The 12,417-nt window shown below is 42.8% G+C and overlaps 1 protein-coding gene across 2 annotated transcripts in view; it reads right to left on the reverse strand.

Moving 5' to 3' along the window:
• The window catches only part of HERC3 (HECT and RLD domain containing E3 ubiquitin protein ligase 3), a 51,539-nt gene that overhangs the window by 32,539 nt on the left and 6,583 nt on the right, over nt 1-12,417 (reverse strand). The window contains exons 1-5 of one of the 2 annotated variants that reach the window (XM_063310372.1): nt 9,455-9,585; nt 7,227-7,497; nt 1,711-1,870; nt 1,297-1,373; nt 645-866 (exon numbers count right to left, since the gene is read on the reverse strand). In XM_063310372.1, the coding sequence (XP_063166442.1) occupies nt 645-866; nt 1,297-1,348 (274 nt within the window). In that variant the 5' untranslated portion in view covers nt 1,349-1,373; nt 1,711-1,870; nt 7,227-7,497; nt 9,455-9,585. Of the gene's footprint in view, nt 1-644; nt 867-1,296; nt 1,374-1,710; nt 1,871-7,226; nt 7,498-9,454; nt 9,720-12,417 lie in introns of those variants that run through there. The other variant, XM_063310373.1, reaches the window with a different exon arrangement.

Here is a 12,417-nt window from a genome sequence, read left to right on the forward strand (position 1 = left end):
ACTGGGGAAACTTACTAGGATTGCCTCCACTAAATGCCAGTTGAAGGAAACAAGGCAGGGTCTGGAACCTGATGCCCATAGTGTTTAACTGCCAAAGAAAGGCCCTTTTTCTGTGCAAGGCGGACTTTTTGCCAAGCCTCTCTTCTTGTAGCTACCCATAATAGTCTGAACAAGAGAAGGAAGCAAACAAACAAGGCTCCCAATTCAGAAACTTAAAATCCTCTGTGGCCGATCTTCCCTGAGGGCAAAGCAGAAATAATGGCTTAACCCCTGAAGGCATTTTGATTGAGGTTGCTTTTCAGAAAGGCAAGCAGGGCGGCCACTTTTTAAGCCATTCTACTAAAGTGAATAGATGCCCAACAATACATGAGGGCCTCACGTCACTTCCACCAGGCTGATTCTATGCATGGAGATGGTCTTGCGGACTTAAGTATCTGAACTAGACAGAAAAGAGAAGGAAAGAGTTTCCTCTTCTTAAGCATTCCCACCTCTTGCTTTCCCCATTACTGAACCTGTTCAGAGATACACTCGGGGTGGAACAAGAGGCAAAAAGAAATCTCAGAGAATGAACAAAAGAACTGAATTAGAAACCTCTGCAACGTCTGGGTGAAAGACACCTTTTTTAGGATGGCTGTCACAAGTACCTTTCTCGTCACTCAAACCCAGCTGTCCAGAGTTGTTTTTTCCCCAGCCAAACACAGCTCCTGAGAGGGACAAAGCAAAGCTGTGTGCTCCACCTGCAGCCACCTGAGACAGAGGGATCCCATCAAGTGACTTGACACGCTGAGGAGTGGCCTGGGAGGGGAATTCTTTACCCAGCCCAAGCTGTCCATGGTTGTTCTGTCCCCATGCGAAGAACTGTCCATCTGGTGGGGAGGAGAGGAGACCCAGAGCTCAGAAAACAGCCAATCGTCTTTAACCACCCACCAGCGTGTTGCAATCACATGGAGAAAAGCTAACATCAACTTTTAAAATGTAAAGACCCAGAATAAATAAATGCATTAAATTGACAAAGCGATCGATGAAAATCATTTAGTCTGCTGAATATACATACATCTGAGATAAGTAGGATACAGTTCTACTCTTGAAACTAACGTTTCAGATATTACACAGAATTGTCATTTTAGACACATTATCTTCTGTAAACAAGAAAGAAAAGTGGGGATCATCTTCTTCTTGAAGCTTTTCTCAGAGCTGTTACTATTATTGAGTAGAAACTTGCCTAACTGGGGGCTTAATTTTATGTTACAGCCCTAGCAAGAAAGGCTGAACTATTAAATGTTAAAATGGTCATACCAGCTGCTAGAGCTAGACAATGCCAGTTCCCGCATGAGACCTGAAGAATCATCTCTTGGTTCAGCTTTTTTATTAACCTAAGACAACAAAACAAATCACACACTTTAAAAAGATTGTAGAGAGATACAACTAATAGAATTCACATAGTCTTCATTATTATCTGACTGTGATAGTAAGAAGAGTTTAGACAATATTGTCATAGTCCTAAAACAGAATTGGTTTGAATTTTAGAAGGAAACAAGAAAAATAGGAGTGCCTCTTATTAAATGTGATCACTTACCGAAGGCCTCAAACACCACAACGAAAACAAAAATGAATCAACAGATTTCCATGAAATCATTTGTACGGATCTGCAGACTTCCACTGTGGATTCAGAATGTGAGAAATCCCACAAGCATAATCTCTCCTACTTACCTTGGAATTCTTACAGAGTCTTCTCTTGTTGTAAGACCCAACTGACCATCACTCCCTGAACCCCAGGAAAAGAGCTGGCCTTGGTCACTAAGAGCCACATTGTGAGACTCACCACAGGCCACATGGACGATGTGCTGATCAGCTAGAGCATAAATTTGTTCTGAGGAAAGACAAGAGAAAGGTTGAACATTCCAAGCAACCAAAACCTTTTACCTAGTGCTAGCAGTCAAAGCAGAAAGGGTGGAGGAGGAGGAAGAGGGAGGAGATTTCAAAACCCAAGATATGTTGATGCAATCATAGCTGCACTGACCATGAGTCTCAAATCCTAAATGCACAGAGGCAGTATATTTGCTAGGTCACCTGAAGTTGCATGAAACAGCTGTAAACTTTTGAGTTTTCAGAATTCTCCACCAAGCAAGAGGACTAGAAAACAGAAGTGGTTGGAAGATTTCCATTTGCAAAATAAAGGTCTTACAAACATTTGATTCTTCCAGCAAACATCAGGAGAGCTCTTATCAAAACCTAACACTACTTTGCATCTAAAATATGCAGTTTGCATAACTGAAACCTCCCTATTATGCCATCTAAAACATGAGACAAAAATTAGCCATCTTTTCCTCCCTCCCCACTCTTTTCTAACCCACTCCAGGCATGCCATGAAAATCAGGGGAAGTAACTGGTTCCATTTCATGTTACACTGCAACTACCCTCCATGAGAATCTTTTTCTCTAGACCACACGGAAAAGGTCTTTGTCCTCTTTTTCAACAATCTTGGGATGAAATGGGCAGTGATGCTTTACCAGTTCTAAGTGCACTGTTCCTAGCAAATCTCTCAAGTGTCAAGCTAAAAACAGTTTAACAGGAGATAAGGACATTTAGCATGCAAAGCTCATGTTTTATTTCTCAATTTCCCAGAGCTTTCTAGGAGAATGCTATGAAGCAGAGAAAAGCTTCTGTGAGATGATCTCCAGTTAACAGCCTAACATTGCTGTCAAGAGCTCATTACACTGAAAATAGCTATTCAGGAGAACAGCCGCTAGATTCCTTTAAGAGGCTGTACAGAATTTCAAAGCAGATGGGTTAGCAACTTTCCAGATGGAATGTAATTTTGGACTGAGCAACTTGTTCCTTTTAATGCCACTTGAGTTCCAGGGGAAGTAGAAAAGACATGCATAATTCCCTTAGGTGGGTCATTTGTTGGCACAAGATATGGTATCATCAGCATTCATCTCCATCCCAGGCTGTACAAGTAATGGTCTCAAGATGCTTACCCAATGCCTGGAAGTGGTGAGAGCCTAGACAGGGATAAACTGGTTGTGACTCAACCCTAGTAAGACTGAGTGTCTCTCAGTTTTTGGACCCCCTAGTTGTGGAGCTGTTACATCCATAACTTTAGATCTGGGGGTCCACCTGGACTCATGACTCCTACTTGAGGAGCAGGTGGTAGTCATGGCTAGAAGGGATCTTTGCACAAATGCATTTTATGTACCAATTAGCCTGGATTAGGAGGCTCTGATGCTGTTCACTCACATTTTAGTCAATCCCGTTTGGATTACTCCAACACACTCTATGTGGGGCTGCCCTTGAAAAGCATTTGAAAATTTCAAATAGTCCAGAATGCAATGGCGCACACTCTATTTGGTGCACTAAGGCTTGCCCATATAACACCACTGCTGGATAAGCTGCACTGTCTTCTAGTAGGCTTCTGGGTGCAATTCAAGATGCTGGTTATCATCCTTAAAGCTGTGCATGGCACAGGGCCACAGTTACCTATTAGACCACTTGCCTCCAGTTGTTTCTACCTGTCCCACCAGATCAGACTGGGTGGGCATGCTCCAGGGCTCCTCAGTGAAACAGTGCCCTCTTGCAGGGCCCAGGAAAATGGGCCTTTTCACTGATAGTGCCTGCCCTATGGAATAACCTCCTCCCTGGGATCCAGATAGCTCAATCCTGCTGACCATCTGGAATGCCATAATGCCTCTTCCCTCAGGCATTATGGCCAGGTAGTTAGCAGATCCCAAAATATATGAGTTTGGGACTATGAGTTGTTTGTGAGATGCCTTGATTCTTGTATCTATTATGTTTGTTTTTAATTATATTGTTCACTTTGTTATACAATGGTTTTGTACTGTCAACCACCTAGAGTTTTTTGTTTAAGATGGGCAACCACATACATTTTCTAAATAAATAAAATAAAATTCCAAGTATTTTGATCCTGAGAGATGAGCAAGGAAGAATAAAAGGAATATAATTCTTTCATTTCCATAATGCTGCAAACACAGCCAATCTCGATTACCTTAACATGCCAACACATTTTGGGCCACAGCTTTCTTGCAAGGGGAAGAAACTGTTCTGCAGTTTGTTTTTTGTTTAAAAAGAAGACATAAAACTCCCCTCTGTGGAAGAGTGAACTCACCCCCAAAACAGTGTTTCGCAACCTTGGCAACTTTAAGAGGTCTGAACTTCAACTCCCAGAATTCCCCAGCCAGCATTCTGGGAGTTGAAGTCCAGAGCTCTTAAAGTTGCCAAGGTTGAGAAACACTGACATAGAGTAGGCAAGCTTTTTTCTTTCCTGGGACCCAGTTTTGGTGCTACCTGGGAAGGAGGGTTAAAAAAGGCCCACCCACTCCTTCACTGGAAAGTTGGTTTTATAAAAAAGGAACTTAAAACAAGCAGGGGTGTGGCGGGAGGGTGTTGAGGAAAAGAGTCAAGCCCAGAGGGCAGCAGAGAGGAGGGAGAGAGAAACTCCAACCCAAAGGCAAGCACCTCAGCAGCTGCCTTCAGACAGCAAGAGAAGATGCCCATTCTTGGAGCTGCAAGACCGACCACTGAGAGGTGGGGAGGAAAAGAGCAATTAGAGTCTGCAAACTCAAGCGAGCCTGCAAACCAAACCAAGCCCACTGCCTGCAGCAGCCCAGCTGTAGCAATCTACAACCAGCTCCAGAAAAGAGGACTGTGCGTGTTGGGGGGGTGGGGGGGTGGGGGGGGAGAGAGAGAAAAGCCCATTCGCAAGTCTATAAAGGAGTGAAAAGGGTTTTCACATGCAAATGGACTGAGAAGGCACCAGGCTAGAAACCGGGAGGCACCAAGCCTGCTGGGTGACCTTGGGCCAGTCACCCTCTCTCAGCCCTAGGAAGGAAGCAATGGCAAACCACTTCTAAAAAAAATCCCGCCAAGAAAAATGCAGGGACTAGTCCAGGCAGTCTCCCAGAATCGGACACGACTGAACAGATTAAGAAAAAAACCCCTAAAGCTAAGAAATAGTTAATATAAGAAAAACCATAAGATTATACACATAGGAATAAGAACATAGAACTAGAACATAAGGATAGAAAATTTATAGATTAAATAAGGATAAAAAGTGTTAGATAGAAAATAGATAATAGAATAAAATAGGTGTTTATTTTCTGTATAATAAAACAGTGTTGTGTAGAAAAACAAAACACAGGCTGTGTGTATTCTGTACTATATTAAGAAAAGCCTAACAACCTCTTAGTAACGTCATGAATTCTAGAAATTGTGTTTTTTAATTTCAAATTCTTCTACAAAGGGCCATCCTTTTAAAGTTTATGGTTGAGGCGGCACATGAATTTTGTGAAATAAGTAAATACAGTCCTGGAAGTCTGACCAGACTGTCCTCAAGTTAATACATATGCTTTGTACTTCAGAACCAAGCTAGAAACCAGACTGCATTCAGGCTGGAAAAGTACAACATGTTATAGGCATGTTTCCAAAATCTACTTTGCAGATGGGAAAAATGTAATCATTTTCTAAACTCCTTGGTGGGGCTGATCTCTAGGGGATAACAGTACTAAAGTGGACAGCTGGATTTTGCAAGCAAACACTTTGAGAAGGAAAATGCATGTGAAAAAGATTGTAAAAGGAGAAAATTATTTTAAAACCTGCTTGTAATCATTGGTGCCAGTTCAAAAGATAGACCAAATGTTGCCCAAGTTGTCAAGTTACAGTCTTTTTCACTCTTCTACCTACAGTAATACATTTACAAACACTTAGAGCTTTGTTCTGTATTTCTTCAATCATCAGTCTTTGGGGTGTTGGCTGACTTGACCCTGAGTGGCAACAGGGAGAAGACTCAGTCGGGAACCTGTGACCCAGTAAAACTAATTGTTTCTATTTACTGACCATATCTCAGAGATAGGATGGCTAGCATGCTGACCTAGTAGGAAGGGATAAATAATAATAAGGTCACATGGATGGGCTTATCTAAAATATTCCAACATCATGGAATACATGCTGTAATTTCCACCATGCCTGCCTTTTGGTTTTCCCTTTGCCTTTCTTTGCTTTGCAATGTAGGGGGTGAAGGGTATTTAAGCCCTGGTTCTGCTTTTGCTCATGGCTGCTCAGCAAAGTATTAAAGCTTTGCTGGGGTCCAGTATATACTGTATTATTACTCATATGCATGCGAATAAAATTATGTTGTATCTCCAAAGTGATTTGGTTGCTTTAGGTGAGCCAGGTTTTGGGCACAACAGGGGTAAGAGGAAGAGGTGGGTGCACTTGGAAGGGAAGGAAAAAGGGAACAAAACTCGATGGAGGAGAAAAGTCAACTGGACAGAGAAAGATAGAAATTCACCAGGCAAACAGCTTGTCCTAAGCATCAACTTATCTTTAGCCTCATCTTCAAAGGCATCCATGCTTTTCAACAGCGGGTCTGCAGTCACTGGTAGGTTAAGGTAAAGGTAAAGGTTTCCCTTGACATTAAGTCCAGTTGTGTCCAACTCTAGGAGGCAGTGCTCATCTCCGTTTCAAAGCCGAAGAGCCGGCGTTTGTCCATAGACACTTCCGTGGTCATGTGGCCGGCATGACTAAATGGAATGCCGTTACCTGCCCGCCGAAGCGGTACCTATTAATCTACTCACATTTGCATGTTTTTGAACTGCTAGGTTGGCAGGAGCTGGGACTAGCAACAGGAGCTCGCCCCATCATGTGGATTCGAACTGCCGACCTTCCGATCGGCAAGCTCAGCAGCTCAGCGGTTTAACCCGCAGCGCCACCGCGTCCCCTGCGGTCACTGGTACAGCATGCCAATTCTTTAGTATTCAAGAGTCTCTATTCCTCTAAGCCAGTGTTTCTCAACCTTGGCAACTTTCAGCTGTGTGGACCTTGGCAACTCCCAGAATTCCTCAGCCAGCATGGGAGTTGAAGTCCACACACCTGAAAGTTGCCAAGGTTGAGAAGCACTGCTCTAAGCAATGGAGAAGACCTTCTCAATTACCTAGTGATTATATGGGGCAGCAGCAGGGGTGGGCATGATAATTAATTTAAGTGATGAAACATTAGCTACTCTGCTTTAAAAGTGGCACTCCTGATATATGTAATGAATAGCCTACAATTCTCTCCTCGTTACACTGTGGAGAGAAATGTATTTGGATGACAAATGAGAAGGATCCAGTCCAAATGGATGAATTAGCCCAAGTAGGTGATGTGACAACAGGATGAACCGACAGTCTCCTTAATTTTAGTCTCACAACACAGATTAAAAACTGGCTTACTATGAGGAGAGCTTGGTCCAAGCAGACGGAGATGGTGACAGTTCACCTTATTTTTCCTGTTCCCAAGACAGGTTGCAAGGAAGGGGGTGGGCCTTGAGCAAAAATGCCCTTAAGGAAGTATCTTCCACTGAGTAGATCCTCATCCGATTATTGCCATCACCATCATACAATTTCCTTCCTCTTTGGGTTTAATTTTCTCCAACTGGTGCCCTCCAAATGCAGGGGACTTCCTCTCAGATTTAATGCTGACAAGCTATGTAGTTACAACCTCCTACAAAAAAGTTAGGATGCTTGTAAATGATGACAAGGATGCACTATAGAGTCTGATAATATATATTACATTATTAGTTGCTCTGTCAATTTTTTATTCAAATTGTTCTCATTTTTGTATACATATTTCATTGGGCTATTATTTCTTTTTTTATTCAAGGGACAACTTTATGACATTGCATTGTCTAGATAATGAAGTCATTCAAAGTCACAAGTGTTTTCTTAATGGCCATGCTTTGGGCTTAATGTCCATATGTTCAGCAACACTAGTACCACTTACAGCACTTTTCCTAAAACAAATGCTCTAATGACATGTGCCACCTTGAACTCTCATAAGACCTAGCTGGCCCAACCCAGCCATAATGTTAGGTTGTACTAGACAGGGATCACAGAAGCTGGACTCCAGCTTCTCTGAGGGGCATCAGACTGGAGAAGCCTATTTTCCTAGGCATGAACGAAGACTTCATGTCATATTTGATAGTTCTGCCACAGCCAATACAAGGATATACTTTTAAAATACCCAGATAAATGTGGGATATTATCTCACAAGTCTTTGTTAAAGAGACTTGGATTTTCTAATGTGGGAGGTTCTTACTTTCAGCACAGTGTCTCGAAGTACAGAGCTTTATTGTTTTCAATGGTATCTTGAGTTCTACTGGTTAGGGATGAATTAATTTGTAGAATCATAAGTGGGGATCTAAGCTGCAAAAACAGTAGACACCCATAGTGATCTTTCATGTATCGTTAGGGATTAATTAATGGAAGGACTGCAATGGCAGAATATATGATGACCATCTATTTTCATCTATGTATGTATTCAACAGGATCCCGATTCGCCATGATTTCTTGCCGCTTTACACAAGCTGTTCAGTAGAATGTTAAGGGCTTGAAGCTTATCATGCCTTCAGAGCCCAGAGTTTAAATGTAACCCTCACATCCATTTTTCCAGGCCCCAGAGCACTGTCGGACTGAAATTGGCAGCAAAACGGAAATTTTCAGCAAGAATATTTTAGGGTATTTTTATGTCTATTAAGTCTCTTCTAGACTTCGCACACCTGTTTTGAGTTATAAAAAATAACTTCAGATTCTCCACCACCAAAAAAAATCAGAAATGGGTCCCCCCCTAACGATGCCACCAGGCCACTGTTACATCCCTGAGACCTTAACAACATGAAAAGAGCAAAGCGTGGTCTGTAGCCAAGACAGGATTTGCCCTCCCTGCCTTTTAGAATTTTCAGTAGAACCCACAGCACCTGCATCCCATGAGACTTTCTGTCTACACCAGACAACAGGAGAGAGAACGCTGCTTTAGAGATTTTGGAAAAGCAACCATTTGCAAAACTGCCAAAATCTGAAAGAGTAACACACTAGCATTCTTTCAGCTCTCTGGCAACAGCATATAGACAAACTGAAACAGAGTGCTCTTGTGGCTGGAAGTGTGAGGAGAAGGATATAATTTGAACAAGACACTCCCTTGACGTGCCACTTCATGGTTCCTGACAAAGGTTATTTTGAGATCAGACAGAAAGCAACCTAAGCCAGATCTTCTACTAGATGGAAGGGAAACAACCAGTGTAAAGTACAGCAACTCTTAGTTCACCATTAGGAAAGTCCCTGCTTCTTAACTTTCCTCACACCTGTCACACCCCTAAATAATTTAGATCTTCGACTATCAAACTCCCAGAAAGCAGTATTTATAACCTGGCTCCCCAATATTCCCACAGCTTGCCGTGTGACATGGCAACCATTTTGTGAGAGTGTCCTCTAACTTGCTTTCAAAAGTTCAAATGTGCCCATCAGCACAAAAACATTTGGAACCCCTGATTAACAATACAGTTAAAGAAAAAGCATAAGTATGAGAATTATAATTCAAAACTATTGGAAAAAGCAGCAGATACCAACAGAGGTAAATCACAAAAATGGAAGTATTTGGGGTCAAGTGCTCAGAATCAACCTACCTGGCTTGTGGCCTTCTCTCTCATGACCAAGTTGCCCTTTGGTGTTCACACCGCATGTGTAGACTTCCCCGTCTTCCAGCAAAAACACAGAATGGTTTTTCCCACAGGCCACTTCCTTGACACTCCTCTCATGGATGAATCCACTGGTTCGAGGTTCAGGGATGATTGCCTGTAGTGTACTACCTGACCCAGGAAATCCAAAAGACCAATATCCCCAACATAACATCTTCTCTACTTTTAGCAAGGCATGGAGCTTGAATTTTTCCTGTGGGAGAAAGGAGAAGATATCTCTCAAACAAACAAACAAAAAAAACAGGGATCATCTGCAGACCAGGCAAAGGCAACAAACCGAAAGTGGTGTTTTGTTTTGTTTTTTAAGATATTTTATTTCAGAAAATAACATATTCAGAAGCAAAAACCACAATTCTGCTTGGTAGCCTCAGTTTCATGAAACAGATATCCAATAGCTTAAAATAATCAATATAAGCATTGTAATATGTGGAGTGATGCTTTGGGGGCAGATTTCTCAAGCCTAGCGGCCTCTAGAATTTTTCCTACAATTCCCAGCCAGCATGGAATTTTGACTCAGGTTTCAACAGTCCAAAGGGTAACTTTCCAGCAACTACACCATGGGTGGACACCTTGTGAGCCAATGTGCCCCCAGAAAGGGTTCTCTGCAGCCCCTGGAGCCCAAGGCACTTCTCCATTTGCCACCAATGTTCAACAACGCAGCCAACGTGGTAATTTTCTGCAGTGGCAGGTATTTGGCTCACCAAAGCCCACTGCTGCTATGTGCCACTCAAACCACTCCACCCCGCCTCTCTTTTGGCCATGACCTGCCTTCCCTTTTCTTATGGTTGCCAGCCCTGCTACCACACCCTATCTGTTCCCACAACTCAGACCGCTTCTCCCCACCCACTATTCTTCCAGGGTGGTGTGGTATATATTCTTGGGGTAACACACCTGAGTTGCAAAACCCTAGGCAGCCACTAGATGGTGGTAATGACGTTGTGTTAATAACTCTTTCTTGTCATCTAGTTGTCGTCCAGATTTTTCCAGCCCAGATATGGTAGTCATATTATGTGTTTTGTTGTTGTTTATTCGTTTAGTCACTTCCGACTCTTCGTGACTTCATGGACCAGCCCACGCCAGAGCTTCCTGTCGGTCGTCAACACCCCCAGCTCCCCCAGGGACGAGTCCGTCACCTCTAGAATATCATCCATCCACCTTGCCCTTGGTCGGCCCCTCTTCCTTTTGCCCTCCACTCTCCCTAGCATCAGCATCTTCTCCAGGGTGTCCTGTCTTCTCATTATGTGGCCAAAGTATTTCAGTTTTGCCTTTAATATCATTCCCTCAAGTGAACAGTCTGGCTTGATTTCCTGGAGGATGGACTGGTTTGATCTTCTTGCAGTCCAAGGCACTCTCAGAATTTTCCTCCAACACCACAGTTCTAAAGCATCGATCTTCCTTCTCTCAGCCTTCCTTATGGTCCAGCTCTCGCAGCCATATGTTACTACGGGAAACACCATTGCTTTAACTATGCGGACCTTTGTTGTCAGTGTGATGTCTCTGCTCTTAACTATTTTATCGAGATTGGTCATTGCTCTTCTCCCAAGGATTAAGCGTCTTCTGATTTCCTGACTGCAGTCAGCATCTGCAGTAATCTTCGCACCTAGAAATACAAAGTCTTTCACTGCTTCTACATTTTCTCCCTCTATTTGCCAGTTATCAATCAAGCTGGTTGCCATCATCTTGGTTTTTTTGAGGTTTAGCTGCAAGCCAGCTTTTGCACTTTCTTCTTTCACCTTCAGCATAAGGCTCCTCAGTTCCTCTTCGCTTTCAGCCATCAAAGTGGTATCATCTGCATATCTGAGATTGTTAATGTTTCTTCCAGAGATTTTAACTCCAGCCTTGGATTCCTCAAGCCCAGCATGTCGCATGATGTGTTCTGCGTACAAGTTGAATAGGTAGGGTGAGAGTATACAACCCTGCCATACTCCTTTCCCAATCTTAAACCGGTCTGTTGTTCCATGGTCTGTTCTTACTGTTGCTACTTGGTCGTTATACAGATTCTTCAGGAGGCAGACAAGATGACTTGGTATCCCCATACCACTAAGAACTTGCCACAATTTGTTATGGTCCACACAGTCAAAGGCTTTAGAATAGTCAATAAAACAGAAATAGATGTTTTTCTGAAACTCCCTGGCTTTTTCCATTATCCAGTGGATATTGGCAATTTGGTCCCGAGTTCCTCTGCCTTTTCTAAACCCAGCTTGTACATCTGGCAATTCTCGCTCCATGAATTGCTGAAGTCTACCTTGCAGGATCTTGAGCATTACCTTACTGGCATGTGAAATGAGTGCCACTGTTCGATAGTTTGAACATTCTTTAGCCATCATCTCCTGCTGCCTTGTTATTAGCAATGCTTCTTAAGGCCCATTCAACCTCACTCTTCAGGATGTCTGGCTCTAGCTCACTGACCACACCGTCAAAGCTATCCCCAATATTTCTTATCCTTCCTATACAGGTCTTCTGTATATTCTTGCCACCTTTTCTTGATCTCTTCTTCTTCTGTTAGGTCCTTGCCATCTTTGTTTTTGATCATACCCATTTTTGCCTGGAATTTACCTCCGATGGTTCTAATTTTCTGGAAGAGGTCTCTTGTCCTTCCTATTCTATTGTCTTCTTCCACTTTCCACGCATTGCTTGTTTAAAAATAATTCCTTATCTCTTCTGGCTAACCTCTGGAATTTTGCATTTAATTGGGCATATCTCCCCCTATCACTGTTGCCTTTTGCTTTCCTTCTTTCTTGGGCTACTTCTAGTGTCTCAGCAGACAGCCATTTTGCCTTCTTGGTTTTCTCTTTCTTTGGGATATATTTTGTTGCCGCCTCTTGAACAATGTTGCAGACTTCTGTCCATAGTTCTTCTGGGACCCTATCTACTAAGTCCAGTCCCTTAAA

The sequence above is a fragment of the Candoia aspera genome, chromosome 8 (genome assembly GCF_035149785.1).
Source record: "Candoia aspera isolate rCanAsp1 chromosome 8, rCanAsp1.hap2, whole genome shotgun sequence".
NCBI classification, from domain to species: domain Eukaryota; kingdom Metazoa; phylum Chordata; class Lepidosauria; order Squamata; family Boidae; genus Candoia; species Candoia aspera.